This window comes from Trachypithecus francoisi, unplaced genomic scaffold (genome assembly GCF_009764315.1).
Source record: "Trachypithecus francoisi isolate TF-2019V2 unplaced genomic scaffold, Tfra_2.0 Lachesis_group20, whole genome shotgun sequence".
NCBI lineage: Eukaryota > Metazoa > Chordata > Mammalia > Primates > Cercopithecidae > Trachypithecus > Trachypithecus francoisi.
The window spans coordinates 67,148,768-67,174,099 of NW_022681466.1; the positions used below are offsets into that span (position 1 = coordinate 67,148,768).

Genomic DNA, 25,332 nt, shown 5'->3' on the forward strand with positions numbered 1-25,332 from the left:
CAGTGAGCCAAGATTGTGCCACTGTACTCCAGCCTGGGCAACAAGAGCAAGACTCTGTCTGCGGGAAAAAAAAAAGTGTCCATTCTTAAATATGGACAAAAGAATGACCCTGAACTAAAACTTTACCTACTTTTTTTTATCCTCAACCACTCCTATTAACAAGCAGGTTATGATTTATGACAACTTATATGTCCAGCACATTACAGGATACAAACTGCTTTTCTGATGCTTTATCTGATTTCCTCCCAACCACACTTTTGATTATTCATTCAACCAACATTTCTAAGTGCCACCTAAGTGCCAGTCATAGAGGAAATAAACACCACCCACACTGTGGCCGCCCTCACTGGGTTAGTGCAGAGGCTCTGTGGTCAGACAGTCTGAATTCAAAGTCCAATTCTATCATTTATTAACTCTGTGTCCCTAAGTGTGTTTTTTCTGGGTTCAATTCGAAAATTACAACTTTTGCTAATTCTTCTTCAATGAACATGCTTTTCCTTCTCTTAGGCAAGAAATGGGAAATTGCCAAGCCCTTGAAAAACAAGCAAGCAGATGAAGAAAAAATGTATGAGTAAGTGGGGAGGAATCCTTCTGCTTTTTACTGTTATGAACTGCCTGTTCACTTCCACCCTTGCCCCTCCACTCTGTACCAGTATGACGGAGACATCTGCATTTCCTGTAGAGCTGGTGAGATGTCACACCTGCCAAATCTCTCCACATAAGAGCAAAGACTCAGGACATTGTCAATGCTGGGCAAGTCCTCCCTCCTCTTGTCTCTCTCTCTTTTTTTTTTTTTTTGAGACGGAGTCTTGCTCTGTCACCCAGGCTGGAGTGCTTTGGTGCCATCTCGGCTCACTGCAGCCTCCGCCTCCTGGGTTCAAGCAATTCTCCTGCCTCAGCCTCCCAAGTAGCTGGGATTATAGGCACCCACCATCACGCCTGCCTGATTTTTGTATTTTTAGTACAGATGTGGTTTCACCATGTTGGCCAGGCTGGTCTCAAACTCCTAACCTCATGATCCACCCACCTTGGCCTCTCAAAGTGCTGGGATTATAGACGTGAGCCACTGCACCTGGCCTCTTTTTTTTTTTTTTTTTTTTTTTTGAGATAGGGTCTGCTATGTTGCCCGGGCAGCTCTAAAACTCCTGTGGGTCTCAAACTCCTGGGCTCAAGCAATTCCCCCACCTCATCCTCCCAAGTAACTGGGATTACACGCACATGCCACCGTGCCCAGCCTACTCTCATCTGTTCTGACAAAGGTCACAGGTTGGGCTCTGTGTTCTGGGCCCCACGCCTGGTCTATACTTCTTTTTTTTTTGGTGGATTCCAAATATAGTGCTCCGAAAGCTATTGTGCTAAAGGAAAATATGCCATCCACTTTACTTTTGTGTTTTGTGATCTGTTTGGGGCTTTATGGCCAATATCTACATTGGGGATCTCCAAGGCCATTCTTTTTTTTTTTTTTTTTGAGACGGAGTCTTGCTCTGTCACCCAGGCTGGAGTGCAGTGGCCGGATCTCAGCTCACTGCAAGCTCCGCCTCCCGGATTCACGCCATTCTCCTGCCTCAGCCTCCCGAGTAGCTGGGACTACAGGCGCCCGCCACCTCGCCCGCTAGTTTTTTGTATTTTTAGTAGAGACGGGGTTTCACCATGTTAGCCAGGATGATCTCGATCTCTGACCTCGTGATCTGCCCGTCTCGGCCTCCCAAAGTGCTGGGATTACAGGCTTGAGCCACCGCGCCCGGCTGGCCATTCTTAGGCTTGAGAATTTACTAGAAGCACTCACAGGACCCAGAAAAGCTATTTTACTCAACAGTTACAGTTGAGTAAAATTATACAAAGAATACAGATTAAAATCAGCAAATGAAAAAGGCAGGTAGTGCGGAGTCGAGCAGAAAGCAGGCAAGTCCTCTCCCAGTGAAGTGTCACAGATAGCCCCAGTTCTCCCAGGAACAATGTGTGGCAACAGACGTCAAGCACTGCTGACTGGAGAAGCTCACCCGAGCCTTGGAGTTCAGAGTTTTTCTTTTACTGGGGGTTAGTCATGCAGGCATGGAATACCTGCATTTAGCTTTATCAAATTGATAAACCATGGCCCAGGGCCCCAGGCAAACAAAAACAGGCATTCACCATAAACCACATTATTAATATAAACTATCTGGTGTGGCCCAAGGCTCCCAGATATACAAAGACACTATTTATTTATTTATTTATTTATTTATTTATGAGCTGGAGTCTCACTCTGTCGCCTAGGCTGGTGGGCGAAGGCGTGATTTCGGCTCCTTGCAACCTCTGCCTCCCAGGTTCAAGTGATTCTCCTGCCTCAGCCTCCTAAGTAGCTGGGATTACAGGCACCCGCCACCACGCCCGGCCAATTTTTGTATTTTTAGTAGAGACGGCATTTCACCATGTTGGCCAGGCTGATCTGGAACTCCTGACCTCAAGTGATCCACTCACCTTGGCCTCCCAAAGTGCTGGGATTACAAGTGTGAGCCACCATGCCTGGCTTCAAAGACACTTTTTGTTTTTGAGACAGACTCTCGCTCTGTCACCCAGGCTGGAGTGCAGTGGCGCGATCCCGGCTCACCGCAAGCTCCGCCTCCCAGGTTCATGCCATTCTCCTGCCTCAGCCTCCCAAGTAGCTGGGACTACAAGTGCTCGCCACCACGACTATCTAATTTTTTGTATTTTTAGTAGAGATGGGGTTTCGCCATGTTGTCCAGGCTTGTCTCGAACTCCTAACCTCGTGATCCACCCATCTCGTCCTCCCAAAGTGCTGGGATTACAGGCGTGAGCCACCGCGCCTGGCTGGAGACACTCTTATTAGGGAGGATATTCCAGGGTTTAGACATTATTTCCCAGGAGCCAGTCAAGAGCCAGTCCTTTCTTTAGAATATACACACTATCTAAAACAAAACTTACTCTTGGGGCGAGGTGCAGTGGCTCATGCCTGTAATGTCAGCACTTTGGGAGGCCAAGGTGGGAGTATCACTTGAGGCCAGAAGTTCAAGACCAGCCTGGATAACATAGTGAGACACCATGTACAAAACATTGTTAAACCTATGCTTTTCTAAAATGCCTTCGACTGTAGCTTCAGGGATCCAGCAAATAAGACTCCCCCTGCCTCCATCAATTCCGATCCCCTTCAGGAATAAGACAGGTGACTAAAATACTGCCTTTTAAAAGAATACAACTGGGGCCAGGTGTGGCAGCTCACACCTGTAATCCCAGATCTGGGAGGCCGAGGCAGGCGGATCACCTGAGGTCGGGAGTTTGAGACTTTTAGTAGAGACGGGGTTTCATCATGTTGGCCAGGCTGGTCTCGATCTCCTGACCTCATGATCTGCCCGCCTTGGCCTCCCAAAGTGCTGGGATTACAGGTGTGAGCCACCGCGCCCGGCAGCTTTTTGTTTTTTATGCAATCTATTAATGGCATCATACAGTATATATTATTTGGTGTTTGGCTTTTTTGCTTACATCATTTTTATGAGATTCATGGTGTGTGGTTATAGATTGTTCATTCTTGTTGCTATAGAACATTCCACCGTGGGAGTACACCACTATTTATTTATTTTTTATTTTGAGACAGGGTCTCACGATCAACCAGGCTGGAGTACAGTGGTGCAATCATAGCTCACTGTAACCTCAGATTTTGGGCTCAAGTGATCCTCCTGCTTCAGTCTCCTGAGTAGCTGGGACTACAGGTGTATGCCACCATAACCAGTTAATTATTTTGATTCTTTTGTAGAGACAGGGTCTCCCTGTGTTGCTCAGGGTCTCCCTATATTACCCTTAAACTCCTGGGCTCAAGCTGTCCTCCCTCTTTCACTTCCCAAAGTGCTGGTATTACAGATGTTAACCACCTTGCCCAGTCGCTATACTATAATTAATCTATCCATTCTACTGCTGATGGGCATTTGGGTTGTTGATGGCGAATTTTATGTGTCTCTGCTTCTCTGGACAACCCAGACTAACACAGGTAGTGTCCAATTTGCAGCTGTTATGAATAGTGTTGCTCTGAACATTCTAATGCATGTTTTGGTGAACATATGTGAGCATTTCGATAGGCTGTAGACCCAACAGTGGAAATGCTATCTCAAAGTTTGTGTACATTCTGCTTTAGGAGTTCATCTGTTTTTGTTTTTTGGGTTTTTTTGTTTGTTTTGAGACAGAGTCTCGCTCTGTTGCCTAGGCTAGAGTGCAATAGCATGATCTTGGCTCATTGCAATCTCCGCCTCCCGGGTTCAAGCGATTCCCCTGCCTCAGTCTCCCAAGTAGCTGGGATTACAGGTGAGCATCATCATGCCTGGCTAATTTTTGTATTTTTAGTACAGACGAGGTTTCACCATGTTGGCCAGGCTGGTCTTGAATTCCTGACCTCAGGTGATCCTCCCACCTCGGCCTTCCAAAGTGCTGGGATTACAGGCGTGAGCCAACATGCCCTGCTCATCTGTTTTGCAAATAGAAATACATCTGGTGCCTACCGCTCCTAAACCAGCTCAGGTGAACCGGGAAGGTACGCTCCACGCTCTGAATTGTAGCACTTTATTTCCTTCCCCTCAGTTTCAGCCATTTCCTGGGCTAGAGGAAACGGTTTCATTAGGGTGCCAATTACAAATGGGATCCAGGACCTACAAAGGAAAGGAAATGCTTCCAATTCGTAGAGATCAAGATTTGAATGTTCAACCCATTCACTTTCCTTGATGTTTTCTCTTAAATCTGCTGGGAACAGGCATGGCCCAAATCAAACACTGATTCTCTCTCTCTCTCTCTAGGAATGTTCTTAATGAGTCGCCAGTTCAATTACCGCCTCTGCCACCAAGGAATTGGCCTTCTCTAGAAGACTCCTGTAAGTATATTTTACTGGTAGCAGTTTCATTTAGGGTAGGATAACAAGTTTATCAAGGTGTTTTTTTTTTTTTTTTTTTTTTTTTTTGAGACGGAGTCTCGCTCTGTCACCCAGGCTGGAGTGCAGTGGTGCAATCTTGGCTCACTAGCTCACTGCAAGCTCCGCCTCCCGGATTCACGCCATTCTCCTGCCTCAGCCTCCCGAGTAGCTGGGACTACAGGCGCCTGCCACCACGCCCAGCTAATTTTTTTTTTTAGTATTTTTAGTAGAGATGGGGTTCCACTGTGGTCTCGATCTCCTGACCTCATGATCCACCCGCCTCAGCCTCTCAAAGTGCTGGGATTACAGGCGTGAGCCACGGCGCCCGGCCCCTATCAAGGTGTCTCAGATAGCTCAGGCTGCTGTAACAAAAATACCATAGACTGGGGTGCTTACCCAACAGAAATTTGGTTTCTTGTTGTTCTGAGACTGGAAGCCCGAGATGAGGGTGCTGGCCAATTTCTGTGAGGTTTCTGGTGAGGGCTCTCCTCCTGGCTTGCAGACAGCCACCTTCTTGCTATGTCCCCACAAATGGCCTTTCCTTGGTGCATTCAAGCTGGGGAAGAGCGTCGGGGAGCCAGATTTCTGGTGTTTCTTCTTACAAGGACACTGATCCTGTCGGATCAAGGCCTCATCCCTATGGCCACATATAGCCTCACTGGGGGTTAAGGCTTGAACACATGAATTTTGGGGGGACACAAATGTTCAGTCTGTAGCACTAGGATTTATAGATTCAGCATCCTGATTATTTTACTTTTGAGGCAGAGTCTTGCTCTCTCACCCAGGCTGGAGTGCTGTGGCGTGATTTCAGCTCACTGCAATCTCCACCTCCTAGGTTCAAGCTCTTTTCCTGTCTTGGCCTCCTGAGTAACTGGGATTATCGGTGCACAGCACCACACTCAGCTAATTTTTTGTATGTTTAGTAGAGATGGGGTTTCACCATATTGGCCAGGCTGGTCTTGAACTCCTGACCTTAAGTGATCCGCCTGCCTCGACCTCCCAAAGTGCTGGGATTACAGGCATGAGCCACTACACCCAACCAGCATCCTGTTTAAAAGAGACAGCCAGGCTGGGCGCGGTGGCTAAAGCCTGTAATCCCAGCACTTTGGGAGGCCGAGACGGGTGGATCACGAGGTCAGGAGATCAAGACCATCCTGGCTAACACGGTGAAACCCGTCTCTACTAAAAAATACAAAAAACTAGCCGGGCGTGGTGGTGGGCGCCTGTAGTCCCAGCTGCTCAGGAGGCTGAGGCAGGAGAATGGCATGAACCCGGGAGGCGGAGCTTGCAGTGAGCCGAGATCTGGCCACTGCACTCCAGCCTGGGCGACAGAGCGAGACCCATCTCAAAAAAAAAAAAAAAAAAAAGAGACAGCCAGAGGCCAGGCACAGTGGCATCTGCTTGTAATCCCAACACTATGGGAGGCCAAGGCGGGCAGCTGACTTGAGCTCAGGAGTCTGAGAGCAGCCTGGGCAACATGGCAAAATCCTATCTTTACAAAAATTAGCCAGTGTGATGGTGCACACCTATAGTCCCAGCTACTTGGAAGGCTGAGGTTGGGGGATCAAGCTTGAGCCTAGAAGGTCTGTAGTGAGCTATGATAGCAAATCACTACACTCCAGCCTGGATGACAGAGTGAGACCCTGTCTCAAGAAAAAAAAAAAAGAAAAAGAAAAAGAAAAAAGGGGGCAGAATAAGAACCAACGCCCCCAATATCCTGATATAAATGTGTAAATTCATGTTCAAATTCCCGCTTGGAACATAAGCAGAAAGAAACATGGCTGTCACTAGGCCTCTCACTTCCTATCAGAAAAACTCTGCCTGGTTCCTTTGACTGGAATGTTCTTCCTTAAGCTCTTTGCATAGCTGGATTTTCCTCATCCTTCAGATGTCAGCTCAAAAGTCATCACCTCAAAGAGGCCCTCTCTGACCACTCAACCTAAAGTAGTCCTGCTAATTTCCTTTATGAAACTGACAGTTATCCAAAATTGTGTTATTTACTTGTTCATTTGTGTATTATTGATCTCCTCCACTGGAGTATAAACTTCAGGAAAACAGGAACCTTTCTTGTCCACCACTATTTATGTTTATCCACTACCTAGAGCAGGGCGTGAGGCTTAGTCGATACTTAAGAAAAATATTTTGATTGGCTAGATAAACAGTATTAGCTACCATTTACTGAGCATGCGCTTGTTTCAGGTCCCACACTAAGCACTTGACAGGTATTAGCTCATTCAGTCCTCACAACAACTCTACAAGCCAGGTACTTTTTTTTTTGAGACGGAGTCTCGCTCTGTCACTCAAGCTGGAGTGCAGTGGTGTGATCTTGGTTCACTGCAAGCTCCGCCTCCCGTGTTCACGCCATTCTCCTGCCTCAGCCTCCTGAGTAGTTGGGACTACAGGCACCCGCCACCACACCTGGCTAATTTTTTTGTATCTTTAGTACAGAGGGGGTTTCACTGTGTTAGCCAGGATGGTCTCGAACTCCTGACCTGGTGATCCGCCCACCTCGGCCTCCCAACGTGCTGGGATGACAGGCGTGAGCCACCACCCCTGGCCTGTGGACCTGTTCTGTACTAATTCCACCTTTTGAAAATAATGCCATCCCCTTTCTTCTTAGCAGAGAGATTTGTGCATAAGCAATTACAGAGAGCCCTGGAAAACAGTGTAAGTCACTGGAAGGGATGTGCCAAAAAGGAAATATGATTTATTTCACTTCCTTGTGAAAATTAGGATCTGTAACACAACAGCACTCATATGACTGCTGTGCTCTGGTCTGTTTCTTTTCATCCATTCTTTTTTTTTTTGAGACAGGGTCTTACTACGTTGTCCAGGCTGAAGTGCAGTGGTGTGATCATGGCTCATTGTAGCCTCAACCTCCTGAGCTCAGGAGATCCTCTTGCCTCAGCCTCCCAAGTAGCTGGGACTATAAGCGTGCACCACCACATCCAGCTAATTTTTAAATTTTTCTGTAGAGACGAGGTCTCCCTGTGTTGCCCAAGCTGGTCTGGAACTCCTGGGCTCAAGTGATCCTCCCACCTCGGCCTTCCAGAGTACTGGGATTACAGGTGTGAGCTCCTGCACCTGACCTGGTCTGTTTCTTTTCTAAGCTTTTGCTTCATGGTTTCCATGCAGGGCAGTCTTAGGCAAAGAGACGGGAGTCAAGATGTCTGACTAATATTTTCCATTTACTCACTTGGGTGATCCGGAGACTGTGTCAGGTCTGCATCTGAATTTCCTCTGTAAAATGGGGATCTGGCCCACTAGAAGTGGGAAGATCACTGAAACGTGAAAATCACACTGAGCCACTGCGTCAAAAATATAAAAACACATGATAGCTTTGCATTTAAGGATCTTTTTGTGTATTCTAGCCCCACAGGAAACCCCAAGTCAGCCGCCACCTACATACTCATTGGTAAATAAAGTTAAAAATAAGAAGACTGTTTCCATCCCAAGCTACATTGAACCTGAAGATGACTATGACGATGTTGAAATCCCTGCAAATACTGAAAAGCATCACTTTGAAACAGCCATTTCTTCTTTTTGACAAAACTGAAGAGGGTTTACACGACTTATTTTAAAGCAATGAAGAATGGTTCACTTCAGTAGGTCTCTGGGCCCTGAAAGCCAGTGGTGATTTTATGAAGCTCTATAAGATAAAGCACTTCCCAAACCTTAGATGAAGGCACCCTGGCAATCAGATGACTGCAGCCAGAGGAGAGACATGGGTGCTCGGCTCTGAGGACTTAGAGGGGTCAGCCTTGCGTTGTTGAGGGACGTTTCCATGGGAAGGACCACAGGGCTCCATGGCTCCCACCTGTGAGAAACTACTCATTTCTTGGCACGCTTTCCCCCTTCACTCCCTTTGGTTTGCATGGTTCTGAGTGATCTGAAATCTCTGCATTTGGTTTTGCAGACCCTCCCAGGCTCCCATCCCCAGCAGGGCCCTCACCAAGCATGCTGGTCTTCACCCTCTCACCCCACCCACCTCCTGCAGTGTGAGGCCGTGGGTGAGTTACAGCTGAGTGCTCTTGTGCCCAGGCTCCCATAACCACATCTCGCAAGTTTGCAAGGGCAGGGAGTACCTTTTGTTCTTGTGAACCCTCCCCACCTAGACGCCCAGAAAACCCCAGTGCCTTTACATGACATAGGCCAACTTGACCACGGAGATTTGAGTTTTCGCCTAGGTTTTTGCCCTGTGCTTGCAAGTTGTACTGTAACAATAGACAAAGGACCAAAGTTACCTTCTGATTTACACCGAGAAGCATCATTTTGCAATAGGTGTGTTGGGGGTGCTACAGGAAAAACAGATTTCCCCCATGAGAAATCATAGGGAACAGGAAAGAAAAGGGCATGTACCAATGGCATATTCAAGATGAGAGTTCAGGGCGCTTAGCATCCCCTGTCCATCATTTTCTTTCTTTTTTTCTTTTTTTTTGAGACGGAGTCTCGCTCTGTTGTCTAGGCTGGAGTGCAGTGGCGCGATCTCGGCTCACTGCAAGCTCCACCTCCCAGGTTCACGCCATTCTCCTGCCTCAGCCTCCCGAGTAGCTGGGACTACAGGCACCCGCCACCACGTCCGGCTAATTTTTTTGTATTTTCAGTAGAGACAAGGTTTCACTATGTTCGCCAGGATGGTCTTGATCTCCTGACCTCGTGATCCACCCGCCTCGGCCTCCCAAAGTGCTGGGATTACAAGCGTGAGCCACCGTGCCTGGCCTGTCCATCATTTTCATCAGTACTTCCTCGAGTTCTATGAAAACAGCCTCAAGCCCCTTCCTTCCCTGGGCATCTGGGAGGAGACAGAAGGTCCAGTATGATGTGCTGTAGCCAATAAGATGCCAGGGACATGGGCTGATGTCTTGTTAAACAAGTGTCCTAATGGGGCCAACGAGGCCCGAGTCAGTTTTGTAGGCTCTTAGACCTCATCGGTTCCTTCTAGCTGATCTGTTAGAGCCCTAGGACTTGACTCATTCTAACTATACTCACAAGATTCTGGTTTCTAAGCAACCTCTGGGAAATCTGGCAAATGAATAGGCTTGCAGAGAGAGCTCTGTGGACCTGGAAAGGCCTGAGAGTGACTCTCAGATGGAGCTTTCCCTCAAGAGATGGGAAAATGTGTTCCTCCTATTTTCAAGTTTTCTCCCTCAATCAACACTGGAGCGCTGGGGACCTGGCCTTTCTCCCTGATTCTCTCTTTCTAGACTCTATGAAGGCTTCCAACTTGCTATTAATACCTCCTTGAGAGGCTGAGAAGGGCGGATCACCTGAGGTCAGGAGTTCAAGACCAGCCTGACCAACATGGAGAAACCCCATTTCTACTAAAAATACAAAATTAGGCGTGGTGGCGCATGCCTGTAATCCCAGCTACTTGGGAGGCTGAGGCAGGATAATCGGTTGAAATCGGGAGATGGAGGTTGCGGTGAGGCAAGAATGCGCCATTGCACTCCAGCCTGGGCAACAAGAGTGAAACTCCATCTCAAAAAATAAGAACAAATAAATAAATAAACCCTCCTTATGTTAGGCCAGCAGTTCTCTAACTATGGCCTTATGGGACTCTGGTATCTCATCAGCCAAAGAGAGGACTCTTCCCAAATTATAGAACAAAAATAAGCCAAAGGACTGGAGTGTTTCAAACACATGCTTGCTTCTTACAAATGTTCTGTAAACCCTCCGTGCCTATGACAAAAGTTAAAAAGAAATATGAGACAAATATTGACTCTTGCTTGGTTTCTGGGACGCCACCCTCTCCTGGTTCTCCTCCTGTCTCCATCTCATTTTGGGGCCACCCACTCTTTCTAAAGCATCTCTTCAATGCTGGTCTTCTTCAGGTTCCGCCCCTGTGTCTCTGCCCACCTGCCTCCAACACTCACGAGTGACCTCACCAGTGTCCATGAGCTCAGTGGGCCCCTCCATTCTTTTTTTTTTTTTTTTTTTGAGACCGAGTCTCATTCTGTCACCCACGCTGGAGTGTAGTGGCACAATCTCAGCTCACTGCAACCTCCCCCTTCCAGGTTCAAGCGATTTTCCTGCCTCAGCCTCCTGGGTAGCTAGGATTATAGGTGTGTGCCAACACGCCTGCACTTGCTTAATTTTTTGTGTGTTTTTAGTAGAGACGGCGTTTCACCATGCTGGCCAGGCTGGTCTCGAACTCCTGACCTCAAATGATCCGCTCACCTCAGCGTCCCAAAGTGCTGCGATTACAGATGTGAGCCACCATGCCTGGCTGCCCCTCTATTCTGACTTCAGCTGAGCTCTTTCTCTCCAGTTCCAGCGGGGTTGCCTCAAAGACATCTGCCTGTGACTGCCCCACAGACCCCCCCCATCAAGATCAGCATACACCAAAAGGAACTGATGACCTACCTCCAGTCCCAAATGTCTTGTGGTCTACTATCTTCTTAGTTGCTGAAGTCAGAAACCAGCATCCTTCTCCCCACACTGCTTTGTTTCCAGAGTTCCCCATGCTACTTGTGCCTCCCACGTGGTTCTCCAATGAGTCCACATCTCTCCATCACTGTTCTGAGGACAGAGCATTGCCAGCACCTGCAAGAGAACACCAAGAGCCCCCTAACTGCTCCCCTGCCTCTGGCATCTCACCTGCAGTCCATTTTCTACATGGCACCCAGGGACTTGCTAAAGTGAACATCTGACCACTTTGTTCCTTTGCTTAAATCTTCTCTTTGCCCGTTAACCCCAGAAAAAGACCAAACCCCTTAACATGGCTTACAAGATTTGTCAGGATCTGGTCACTAATTATCTTTTGCCAAACTCTTCTCCCCTTACCCCCTTGCAACCTCCATTCCGCCCGAGTTTTTTGCTCCAGCCATTTAAAATGACGTTCACAGGCCAGGCACAGCAGCTCACACCTGTAATCCCAGCACTTTGGGAAGCCGAGGTGGGTGAACCATGAGATCAGGAGTTTGAGACCAGTCTCACCAAGATGGTGAAAACCCGTCTCTACTAAAAATACAAAACTCAGTCGGGCATGGTGGTACATGCCTGTAATTCCAGCTACTTGGGAGGCTGAGGCAGGAGAATCACCTGAACCTGGGAGGCAGAGGTTACACTGAGCCTAGGCTGCACCACTGCACTGTACCTTGGCAAAAGAACAAGACTCCGTCTCAAATAATAATAATAATAATAATAAAATGACCTTCACTATGGTCCCTCTTGCCCCTGTGCACAGCGCTATTCCTCTGTACGAAACATTCTTCCCCACTTTTGGATTCTTCCCATTTCATCTCGGTTACCCTTTCCTCATGACCCAACGTGGGCTGGTGCCTCCTGGACGCTCTCCTTTCATAGTATTAGCATGTTATAATTACTGCGTATCTGTCTCTCTCCTCCACTAGACCCAAAGCAACATGAGGGCAGGGGATATGTCCTTCTTTCCTCTATTGTTTTCCCTGTTCCTAGCACAGTACCCAGGCACATTGTAGATGCTCAATAAATATGCTGAATAATCAAGTGGGTCGAATGGATGAATCCATGAACTCCCCTGAGCTCTCACAGCTCCCATACTTGGCCCCATGGAACTACTTCTCCCTTTGTATTATCATTATTCTATATTATAATTATAATTACCTGGTTACTTGCCATCCTCCTTTCTAATCTGGGGGCTCCTTTGGAATGGAAATTGTCTCACTGCTATATTCCCAATGTCCAGCACAAAACCTGTCACATGGTAGGCAATATTTATTGACTGTTGAACATTCATGGAAAACCTATCAATCGGTTTGACACACAAAAAAATTTTTTTTTCCCTGGACATGAGTAATTTGGCTGAGACTTTATACTGGGAACGTATAATAAAGCCAAGTTTTCTACTAGGGAAATTGTTACCAGTTTGGATGATAGATTTAAATATATCAAGATTTCATAGGATCTCTTTGTATATTCCAGCACCACAGGAAACCCCGTCACCTATCGAATACATACTTATCAATAAATAAAGTTAGAAATAAGGGCCGGGTATGATGGTTCATGCCTGGAATCCCAGCACTTTGGGAGGCCGAGGCGGGTGGATCACCTGAGGTCAGGAGTTCGAGATCAGCCTGGTCAACATGGTGAAACTCCGGGTCTACTAATAATACAAAAAATTAGCCGGGCGTGGTGGCGGGCACCTGTAATTCCAGCTACTTGGGAAGATGAGGCAGGAGAATTGCTTGAATCTGGGAGGTGGAGTTGCAGTGAGCTGAGATCATGACATTGTACTCCAGCCTGGGCGACAGAGTGAGACTCTGTCTCAAAAAAAAAAAAAGAAAAAAGAAAGAAAGGACAAGATAGTTTCCATCCTGAGCTATATTGAACCTGAAGATGACTATTATGATGTTGAAATACCTGTTCTGCCACCTTAACTGTTTTAAGAACTGATGCTTGGCCAGGCGCGGTGGCTCATGCCTGTAATCTCAGTACTTTAGGAGGCCGAGGCAAGTGGATCACTTGAGGTCAGGAGTTTGAGACCAGCCTGGCCAACATAGTGAAACCCCATCTCTACTAAAAATACAAAAATTAGCCGGGCATGGTGGTGGGCACCTGTGATCCCAGCTACTCAGGAAGCTGAGGCAGGAGAATCACTTGAAGCTGGGAGGTGGAGGTTGCAGTGAGCCGAAATCGTGCCACTGCACTCCAGCCTGGGCGACAGAGTGAGACTCTATCTTGAAAACATGCCACAAATCAGTGGATTATAATTTTCCTTATAATAATTACTATCTGATCTTCTTTGCAATACAAACAAGATTGTTTTCAGGAAATGCACTGGTATTACCAGCAACAAATTTTATAAATGAAGTGTATTCGTCAGGATGCTTTAGGCTGCAAAGAACGGGCTATTTAACTAAAGATAACTTACACAATGAGGAGTTTATAATTTCACAAAGCAAAAAGTCTAGAGTTAAACACTCCAGAATTCATCAGCTCCACAACTTAGGAGTGTGGACTACTTTCAAATTGCTTAGCTTTATCCTCGTGGTGGCAAAATAGCTGCCACAGCTCCAGGCATCTGTATATGATGACATTGAAAGTCAGAAAGAAAAGGGACATTACTAACATATATCCTTTTTTTTTTTTTTGAGATGGAGTCTTGTTCTGTTGCCAGGCTAGAGAGCAGTGGCGCAATCTCAGCTCACTGCAACCTCTGCCTCCCGGGTTCAAGTGATTCTCCTGCCTAAGCCTCCTGAGTAGCTGGGACTACAGGCGGGTGCCACCACACCCAGCTAATTTTTGTATTTTTAGTAGAGACAGGGTTTCACCATGTTGGCCAGGATGGTCTCGATCTCTTGACCTCGTGATCCACCCGCCTCAGCCTCCCAAAGTGCTGGGATTACAGATGTGAGACACCGCACCTGGCCATATCTCTTTTTTATTAGGGAGGGGAGCCCCCAGCAACTTTCCCTAATGTCTCATTGGACTGGAGTGGTCCACATACCCAGCGTCTTAGTCCATTTGGTTTACTGTAACAAAATTCCTTAGACTGGATAATTTGTTAAAAACAGAAATGTTGCTGAGAGTTCTAGAGGCTGGGGAGTTCAAGATCAAGGCGCCAGCAGATGTGGTGTTTGGTGAGGGCTCACTCTCTGCTTCACACCTTCTCACCGTGTCTTCACATGATAGAAGGGGAAGGCAGCTCTCTAGGGCCTATTTTATTTTATTAATTTTTTTTTTTTTTTTTTTTTGAGATGGAGTCTCGCTCTGTCGCCCAGGCTGGAGTGCAGTGGCCGGATCTCAGCTCACTGCAAGCTCCGCCTCCCGGGTTTATGCCATTCTCCTGCCTCAGCCTCCCGAGTAGCTGGGACTACAGGCGCCTGCCACCTCGCCCGGCTAGCTTTTTGTATTTTTTAGTAGAGACGGGGCTTCACAGTGTTAGCCAGGATGGTCTCGATCTCCTGACCTCGAGATCCGCCCGTCTCGGCCTCCCAAAGTGCTGGGATTACAGGCTTGAGCCACTGCGCCCGGCTATTTTATTATTTTTTGAGACAGAGCCTTACTTTGTCACCCAGGCTGGCGTACAGCAGCACAATCATAGCTCACTGCAGCCTCAAACTCCTGGGTTCAGGTGATCCTCTCGCTTCAGCGTCCTGGGTAGCTGGAACTACAGGCACATGCCACCACACCTGGCTATTTTCTTTCTTTTGAGATGGAGTCTCACTCTGTTGTCCAGGCTGGAGTCCACTGGCATGATCTCGGCTCACTGCAAGCTCCGCCTCCCGAGTTCACGCCATTCTCCTGCCTCAGCCTCGCGAGTAGCTGGGACTACAGGCACCCCCCACCACACCTGGTTAATTTTTTTGTATTTTTTTAATAGAGACGGGGGTTTCACCATGTTAGCCAGGACGGTCTCGATCTCCTGACCTCGTGATCCACCCGCCTCAGCCTCCCAAAGTGCTGGGATTACAGGTGTGAGTCACCATGCCCAGCCTATTTTCTTTCCTTCCTTCCTTCCTTCTTTCCTTTCTTTGCTTCCTTTCCTTCCTTTCCTTTCCTTCCCTCCCCTCCCCTCCCCTCTTCTCTCCTCTCCTCTTCTCTTTTTGGTAAAGATGGAGTCTCACTATGTTGCCCAGGCTGGTCTCAAACTCCTGGACTCAAATGATCCTCTTGTCTCAGCCTCCCTAAATGCTGGGATTACAGGTATGAGCCACCGCACCCAGCCTGGGTCCTTCTTCATAACTGCATTAATCCCATTCATGAGGGCAGGACCCTCATGATCTAATCACCCCAAAGGCCCCGCTTCTTAAGACCATCATCTTGGGGGTTAGGTTTCAACATATGAATTCTGGGGGGAATACAAACATAGACCATAGCATTCTGTCCCTGACCTCACAAAATCCGTGTCCTTCTCAAATGCAAAATAGATTTATTCCATCCCAATAGCCCTGAAAGTCTTAACTCATTCCAATATCAGCTTTAAAGTCTAAGTCAACATCTCAACTAAATGTTGACTCATTCCAAGTACGGGCAAAAGTCAAGATATGATTCATCCTGAGGCAAATCGCTCTCCAATTATGAGCCTGTGAAATCAAACTACTTACACAATGTAAATATGCTTCCAACATACAATGGTGGGACTGATGAAGGATAGAAATTTCCATTCCAAAAGGGGGAAATAGGAAAGAAGAAAGGGGTAATGGTCTCAAGTAAGTCCGAAACTCAACAGGGCAAACAACATTAAGTCTGAAGGTTTGAAGATAATTTTTTTTTTTTTTTTTTTTTGAGACGGAGTCTCGCTCTGTCACCCAGGCTGGAGTGCAGTGGCCGGATCTCAGCTCACTGCAAGCTCCGCCTCCCAGGTTTACACCATTCTCCTGCCTCAGTCTCCCGAGTAGCTGGGACTACAGGCGCCCGCCACCTCGCCCGGCTAGTTTTTTGTATTTTTTTAGTAGAGATGGGGTTTCACCAGGTTAGCCAGGATGGTCTCGATCTCCTGACCTCGTGATCCGCCCGTCTCGGCCTCCCAAAGTGCTGGGATTACAGGCTTGAGCCACCGCGCCCGGCCTGAAGATAATTTTTGACTTGACATCCTACCCCCCAGATATTGGGATGGGGGTTGGGCCCCCAACGATCAGGGCAGCCCCACCCCCATGGCTTTGCCGGGCACAGCCCGCTCTGCAGCTTTCATGAGTTGGAGTCTCGGGCCTGCAACTTTCCTAGGCTGAGTTGCCCGCTGGTGGCCCTACCATTCTGGGGTCTTGGAGGCAGCCCCGTCCCCATGGCTGTGCTGGGCACTGCCCTAGTGGGGGCTCTCTGCAGTGGCCCTGCCCCTTTGGCGGCGCTCTGTGGGGAAAGAAAGAGAGATCAGACTGTTACTGTGCCTATGTAGAAAAAGTAGACATAGGAGACTCCATTTTGTTCTGTCCTAAGAAAAATTCTTCTGCCTTGAGATGCTGTTAATCTGTAACCCTACCCCCAACCCTGTGCTTGCAGGGACATGTGCTGTGTTTACTCAAGGTTTAATGGATTGAGTGCTGTGCAGGATGTGCTTTGTTAAACAAGTGCCTGAAGGCAGTATGCTTGTTAAAAATCATCACCATTCTCTAATCTCAAGGACCCAGGGACACAAACACTGCGGAAGGCCACAGGGACCTCTGCCTAGGAAAGCTAGGTATTGTCCAAGGTTTCTCCCCATGTGAGAGTCTGAAATACGGCCTCGTGGGATGGGAAAGACCTGATCGTCCCCCAGCCCGACACCTGTAAAGGGTCTGTGCTGAGGAGGATTAGTAAAAGAGGAAGGCCTCTTTGCAGTTCAGATAGAGGAAGGCATGTCTCCAGCTCCTCCCTGGGCAATGGAATGTCTCGGTAAAACCCAATTGTATGATCTATTTACTGAGGTAGGAGAAAACCCCCTTAGGTCTGGAGGTGAGACGTGCTAGCGGCAGTGCTGCTCTTTAATGCACGGAAATGTGTGTGGAGATGTTTGCATACATGCACATCAAGGCACAGCACCTTTCCTTAAATTCATTTATGACACGGAGACATTTGTTCACATGTTTTCCTGCGGACCCTCTCCCCACCATTAACCTATTGTCCTGCCACATCCCCCTCTCCGAGATGGTAAAGATAAGGATCAAGACATACTGAGGGAACTCGGAGACCGGTGCCTGCGCAGCATGGCACGGGTCCTCCGTATGCTGAGCGCCGGTCCCCTGGGCTCACTTTTCTTTCTCTATACTTTGTCTCTGTGTCTCTTTCTTTCTCAAGTCTCTCTTTCCACCTGAGGAGAAAAGCCCACAGGTGTGGAGGGGCAGGCCACCCCTTCAGTGCTCTGTCTGGGTCTCAAGCTTCCCACAGAAATCCTTTGAAATCTAGGTAGAGGTAGCAATGCCCTCACAGCCCGTGCACTTTGCACAGCTGTGGAGATAAAACTGCTTGGACACTACTATGCTTTATTGTCTGTGCCTCCCAGAGGGATGGGCTGAGCCACAGTTGGGCCCACTTGAGCCCACCTGAGCCATAGCTAGGGCATCCCAGAAGCCCTGCACCAGAATTCAGGGAGCAGAGCCTTGAAATCTCTTTGACTTCAAGGTCCCAGTTTTCTGGGCCTGTGATGGGCAGGGCAGCCTCTGAAGATCTTCAGAATGGTTTCAGGGTCCTTCTTCACTGTGATGCTGAGTATCTGGCTTCCATCTCCCCACACTAACCTCCTTATCAAAAGTTTCCTCGGTCACATTCTTGGTGTTTTCTTTTCAACAAGCTTTTTCATTCTTTACAACATGGGCGGGTTGGTAAATTTCTAAACATTTAAATTCTGCTGTTTTTTTTTTTTTTTTAAATCATAAATAACATCTTTGGCCAGGGGCGGTGGCTCATGCCTGTCATCCCAGCATTTTGGGAGGCTAAGACGGGCGCATCACCTGAGGTCAGAAGTTCGAAACCAGCCTGGCTAACATGGTGAAACCCCATGTCTACTAAGAATACAAAATTAGCCGGGCATCATGGCACACACCTGTAATCCCAGCTACTCAGGAGGCCGAGGCAGGAGAATCACTTGAACCCAGGAGGCGGAGGTTGCAGTGAGCCAAGATCGCGCGATTGCACTCCAGCTTGGGCAAAAAGAGCAAAACTCTGTCTCAGAAAAAAAAAAAAAAAAAAGAAAGAAAGGAAGGAAGGAAGGGAGAAAGGGTATCTTTAATTGGTTTCTCTCTGCTAGCATTTTACTATAGGCATTCAAGAGAAGTTTTTCCACACCCTCAACGCTTTACTCAGATTTTTTTTTCCACCAAATATCCTATTTCATCACTCAGAATTTCTACCTTCCATAAAACACTAGGACACACAATTCAGCCACATTCTTTGCCAGATAATCAGGATCATTTTTCTGCCAGTTTCCAATAACATGTTCTTCATTTCCATCTGAGACCTCATCAGAATGGCCTTTAACATCCATACTTCTACTAGCCTTCTGTTACAACCTGTTAGGTAATCTCTAAGAAAACTGAGGCTTTCTCTGCAGCTCTCCTCTTCTTCTGAACTCTCAGGAGAATCACCCTTCACAATCTATTTACAACAATACAGGCTTTTTTGTGTGTGTGAAACCGAGTCTCATTCTGTCACCCAGGCTGAGAGTGTAGTGGCTCCATCTCGGCTCACTGCAACCTCCACTTCCCAGCTTCAAGCGATTCTCCTGCCTCAGTCTCCCGAGTCGCTGGGATTGCAGGCACGCACCACCACACCTGGCTAATTATTGTATTTTAGTAGAGACAGGGTTTCACCATGTTGGCCAGGCTTCTATTGAGCTCCTGACCTCAAGCGATCCACCTGCCTTTGAAAGAGATCAAATGAAGAGACTAAGAGGCAGAATTGAAGTCCACAGGCAAACAGCCTGGGCGGCGCCCTGACAGCCCGGGCGGCGCCCTGAGCCTAGTTAAAGATCGGCCTCGGACCTAACCAATTAGGTTATCTATAGACTCCAGACATTGTAAGGACAAACGTTGTGAAAGTCTCTGTCCTGCTCTAATTACCAGTGTCTGCCACATATCTTAGTCCTGGGCTCAGTACAAACACAATCCTCTATTTTGTCCCAACTTCCTGAGCCCAACGCAAACACATCCCCCTCCCCACACATCTCAGAAACACCACCTAGAGAGCCCCTGATAAGGTTACAACCGTTTGTAAAAGCGCAGGAACCGATAAGAAGGCTGCTAAAAGCATAACTTAACATTAACATGTAAACCAATTGTAATGCTGTAGCCTAGAGAATGCCTTGTTCCTCTGTAACCTGACAAGTCCTGTTTACCTCGAGCTATAAAAAGCAAGCGCACGCATTGTTTGGGGCCCTCTTGTATGTTGTAGAACGGAGGGACCAAGTTCGAACTTGCATTAAAGATCCTTGCTGCTTGGCTTTGACTCTGGACTCTGGTGGTCTTCTTCGGGGAATAAACGGTCTGGGCATAACACCTTGGCCTCCCAAACTGCTGGGATTACAGGCATGAGCCACCGCGCCTGGCCAGTTTTGACTTTTTAAAGAGATTCAAATAAAGTCAGTAATCCAAAAGGCTAAGACCAACAATTCTGGTTTATCTTCCGGTTGAAAGGACCCTCCATACAGAACTCCACATCCAAACCTACTCATGCTGTATCAACAACTTTAGAACCCAGTAACTCCAGGAGTCTGGTTATTATGACAAATGAATACAGTGGACCATCTCTTCTGCTGGGACGACAGTTCCCTCATTTAACCCCACTAATTGCTAGGTATCCCCTAAAGACAGATTTAAAAAAAAAAAAAAAAAAAAACGGCTGGGCATGGTGACTCACGCCTGTAATTCCAGCACTTTGGGAGGCCGAGGCAGGCGAATCACGAGGTCAGGAGATCAAGACCATCCTGGCTAACATGATGAAACCCCGTCTCCACTAAAAAAAAAAATACAAAAAATTAGCCAGGCATGGTGGTGGGTGCCTGTAGTCCCAGCTACTCGGGAGGCTGAGGCAGGAGAATGGCGTGAACCCGGGAGGTGGAGCTTGCAGTGAGTCGAGATTGCGCCACTGCACTCCAGCCTGGGTGACTGAGCGAGACTCCGTCTCAAAAAAAAACAAACAAAACAAAAAAGCTATTTCTTGCCAGGCGCCATGGCTCACGCCTGTAATCCCAGTACTTTGGGAGGCTGAGGCGGGTGGATCACGAGGTCAGGAGATTGAGACCATCCTGGCCAAGATGATGAAACCCCGTCTCTACTAAAAATACAAAAATTAGCTGAATGTGGTGGCACGCACCTGTAGTCCTAGCTACTAGGGAGGCTGAAGCAGGAGAATCGCTTGAATCTGGGAGGCGAAGGTTGCAGTGAGCCGAGATTGTGCCACTGCACTCCAGCCTGGCGAAAGAGTGAAACTCCATCTCGAAAACAAACAAACAAAATTTCCATTTGTTTTTGTGATGTATGTTGCATCATAGTACTATTTCTGCGTGGACATGTCTCCTGAATTGGAGTGTGCTTCTGTTTATAATCTATTCCATCTACTTTCCCTGAGTGCACATGGATGTACTCTGCCGTGGCTAAGTGGCAGAATGGAATCTCACTTAAATTAACAGTTGGTTGCCAAACACCTTCCGGCATAAATAGGTAACCGTTGACTGTGGTCGCATTTCATTTTACTAGAGCAGAGTGTACATATAACTATGTGCCAAACTACTGTCAGAAACAGCCAATTAATATTGCTACCCCTGGCCGGGCACGGTGGCTCACGCCTGTAATCCCAGTACTTTGGGAGGCCGAGGCGGGCGGATCACAAGGTCAGGAGATCGAGACCACGGTGAAACCCCGTCTCCACTAAAAATACAAAAAAAAGCCGGGTGCCATGGCGGGCGCCTGTAGTCGCAGCTACTTGGGAGGCTGAGGCAGGAGAATGGCAGGAACCCGGGAGGCGGAGCTTGCAGTGAGCCGAGATAGCGCCACTGCACTCCAGCCTGGTGGACAGAGCGAGACTCCGTCTCAAAAAAAAAAAAAAAAAATATTGCTACCCCTTGCCCCTTCAACTGTAAAACTCAACCTCTCATATTGATCAACATATTTCTTTTTTTCTAGTTGAGATTATAGGCACCCATCACCACTTCCAGCTAATTTTTGTATTTTTAGTAGAGATTAGGTTTTGCCATGTTGGTCAGGCTGCTCTTGAACTCCTGACCTCAGGTGATCCACCTGTCTCAGCCTCCCAAAGTGTTAGGATTACAGGCGTGAGCCACTGCGCCCGGCCTGATCAACATATTTCATTGCCAAAATTTAATGCCATTAAAGTTTTAGATCAGCTACATTTGAACAAGTAAATATTCTGTGAATAATTTTTAAAAGCCCTAAATTGGTTAAAATAAACACTCATTTACAAAGTGAACTAACAGCTTTTAAGTTGTTTTCACATTAGATCCCTCTGTATTTATTTTTTCTTTTACAAATTAGGTGTTAGTGGAACATGGTTTTAACAAAAATTGCAGAAGGTAGTATTTAAGAACAATGAAATTCCCCTGATGTTAAAAAAGGGTTATTTGCATAATTTGTACGCTTTTACTACTCATGAGCCACCAAACAAAAATAAATTTTCCGATACATGTAATGTTGATACTGTACAAAACTATTCTCAGTGACCAAGAGAAACTTCCTCTGAGAACATTTCAGATAAATATGACCCTGCTTTTCACAGTATTGTTTAGAAAAGATAATGAACATTTCATACACCAACTCACTATTGTATTGTATCACTAGCCTACTTTATTTTTTTTTCTTTTGCTAGCCTACTTTAATAATTTCACAATTGTTTACAATTTGAGATTTGGGAAAAACAACAACAAAAAAACAAGGATATATACATTTCTTTCTTTTTTTTTTTTTTTTTTGAGACAGGGTCTTACTCTGTCACCCAGGTTGGAGTGCAGTGGCACAATCTCAGCTAACTGCAACCTCTGCCTCCCAAGCTAAAGCCATCCTCCCACCTCAGCTTCCAGTAACTGGGACCACAGGCACGGACCACCATGCCTAACTAATTTTTTTTTTTTTTTTTCCTTAGTAAAGGCTTCCAACTAATTTTTTAAAATTTTCTGTAGAGATGGGGTTTTGCCATGTTGCCCAGACTGGTCTCAAATTCCTGGGCTCAAGTGATTTGTCCTCCTTTGCCAGTTTGTTTGGTTGGTTTTTTTTGTTTTTTTGTTTTTTTGTTTTGAGATGGAGTCCTGCTCTGTCACTCAGGCTAGAGTGCAGTGGCACGATCTCAGCTCACTGCAACCTCTGCCTCCTGGATTCAAGTGATTCTCCTGCCTCAGCCTCCTGAGTAGCTGGGACTACAGGCGCGCACCACCATGCCCAGCTAATTTTTGTATTTTTAGTAGAGATGGGGCTTCACCATATTGGTTAGTCTGGTCTTGAACTCCTAACCTCATGATCCACCCACCTCGGCCTCCCAAAGTGCTGGGATTACAGGTGTGAGCCACCACACCCGGCCTGGTATTTTGAGGGTTCTTTTGTTTGTTTGTTTGTTTGTTTTTTAAGATTAGCTTTTGGCCCGGCGAAGTGGCTCACGTCTGTAATCCCAGAACTTTGAGAGGCTGGATGGCTTGAGGTCAGGAGTTTGAGACCAGCCTGGCCAACATGATGAAACCCCATGTCTACTAAATATATAAAAAAATAGGTGTGGTGGTACGTGCCTATAATCCCAGCTACTCAGGAGGCTGAGACAGGAGAACTGCTTGAACCTGGCAGGTGGAAGTTGCAGTGAGCCAAGATTGCACCACTGCACTCCAGCCTGGATGACGGAGTGAGACTCCTTCTGAAAAAAAAAAAAAAAAAAGCCAGGCGCACAGGCTCGTGCCTATAATCCCAGCACTTTGGGAGGCCAACGCGGGTGGATCACAAGGTGAGGAGTTTGAAACCAGCCTGGCCAACATGGTGAAACCCCAACTGTACTAAAACACAAAAAAAATTAGCCAGGCGTGGTGGTTGTGCGCCTGTAATTCCAGCTTCTCAGGAAGTTGAGGCAGGGGAATCACTTGAACCCGGGAGGCAGAGGTTGCAGTGAGCCGAGATCGCGCCACTGCACTCCAGCCTGGCAACAGAGCAAGACACAATCTCAAAATAAATAAATTAAATTAAAAATTAGCTTTAGCCACTTTGGAGAGCAATTTGGCAACACCTAGTAAAACTGAAATTGTGGACACCATAAAACACAGCAACTCCACTTCGGGATAGATACCCTAGAACAGCAGTTCCCAACCTTTTTGGCACTAGGGACGGGTTGAGAGGAAAGGGTGGAATGGTTTTGGTATGAAACTGCTCCACTTTAGATCATCAGCCACTACATTCTCTTAAAAGGCGTGCAACCCAGAGTCCTCATGTGTGCAGTTCACAATAGGGTTCGCGCTCCTATGAGAATCTAATACCGCCCCTGATCTAACAGGCTCAGGCAGTTAATAATGCTCGCTTGCTCTCCACTTACTTCCTGCTGTGCAGCCTGGTTCCTAACAGGCCACAGACTGTACTGGTCCAGGCTTGGGCAATGGGGACCCTTGACCTAAAACAGTGGGTCTCAAACCATTTGGTACCAGGTCTCCATTGCACTTAAAAATGATGGAGAGCCAGGCTCAGTGGCGAGAGCTTGTAGATCCACCTACTTGGGAGGTTGAGGTGGGTGGATTGCTTGAGCCCAGGAGTTAGAGGCCAGCCTGGGCAACATAGCAAGACTCAGTCTCTACAAAAACTAAAAATAAAAACGTTAGCCAGGCATAGTGGTGAGCACCTGTAGTCCCAGCTACGTGGGAGGCTGAGTCAGGAGGATCACTTGAGCCCAAGAGTTTGAGGCTGCGGTGAGCTATGATGATGCCACTGCACGCCAGCCTGAGCAACAGAGTGAGACCCTGTCTCAAAAAAATAATAAAATAACTATATTTTCCCAAACAAAAAAATTAGTGAGAAAAGTGTCATTTTTCTCACTGGATGTTACATTTTTTTTTCAAATCTCATATCCAGCTTAATAGAAAACATCTGGATTCTCATATCTGCTTCTGCTGTCAATTTGTTGCAATATCGTATGTCATGTAGCCTCATGGAAAGGTCCACTGAACATTCATGAGAAGAGTGAGCATGAAAAAGGCCAAATAACATCTTAATATTATTATGAAAATTGTTTTGGTCTCATGGCCCAGACCACTCTCTGAGAACCATTGCCCTAGAGAAACTCAAGTGCACATATGAAATGTTCTTTGTAGTATTATTTGTTATAATGAGAAGGTGGAACCAACCTGTCTGTCCATCAGTAAGGGACCATAAGATCCACAGGGACTACACTGGTGTTGCTTTGCTCACCATTGCATTTCCAGTAACTTAGCACATGTTAGCACCCAATAGGTACTCAGTCAACTTTTGTCGAAGTAGAGAAGGAAGGGAGAGAGGCAGAAAAGAAAGTGAGGAGGTATCAGGCCGGGCGCGGTGGCTCAAGCCTGTAATCCCAGCACTTTGGGAGGCCGAGACGGGCGGATCACGAGGTCAGGAGATTGAGACCATCCTGGCTAACACGGTGAAACCCCGTCTCTACTAAAAACTACAAAAAACTAGCCGGATGACGTGGCAGCGCCTGTAGTCCCAGCTACCCGGGAGGCTGAGGCAGGAGAATGGCATGGAACCCGGGAGATGGAGCTTGCAGTGAGCTGAGATCCGGCCACAGCACTCCAGCCTCGGTGACAAAGCGAGACTCCGTCTCAAAAAAAAAAAAAAAAGAAAGTGAGGAGGTATAAATATTGTTCTGTAACCTACTATTTTAACTTAACTCTACCTCATGGACATCTTTTCACAGTTTTAGACTCTTTGTTCACAGGGTAGGAATACACAAAGGCCAAAGGACTCTTGCATAATGGGAAGCTTGCTTTTTTTATTGTCTAAAAATAAAGGCGTATTTAAGATGTCTCTTTAGGCCGGGCACAGTGGCTCACGCCTGTAATCCCAGCACTTTGGGAGGCCGAGGCGGGCGGATCACCT

At 47.1% G+C, this 25,332-nt stretch overlaps 1 protein-coding gene across 3 annotated transcripts in view; it reads left to right on the forward strand.

The window, feature by feature from the left end:
• SCIMP (SLP adaptor and CSK interacting membrane protein) overlaps positions 1-8,803 on the forward strand; it is a 25,941-nt gene extending 17,138 nt beyond the window's left edge. For all 3 annotated transcript variants that reach the window (XM_033184927.1, XM_033184928.1, XM_033184926.1), the window contains exons 3-5: positions 508-571; positions 4,776-4,849; positions 8,260-8,803. In XM_033184927.1, the coding sequence (XP_033040818.1) occupies positions 508-571; positions 4,776-4,849; positions 8,260-8,435 (314 nt within the window). In that variant the 3' untranslated portion in view covers positions 8,436-8,803. The remainder of the gene's footprint in view (positions 1-507; positions 572-4,775; positions 4,850-8,259) is intronic.
• Positions 8,804-25,332: the final 16,529 nt, after the last annotated feature.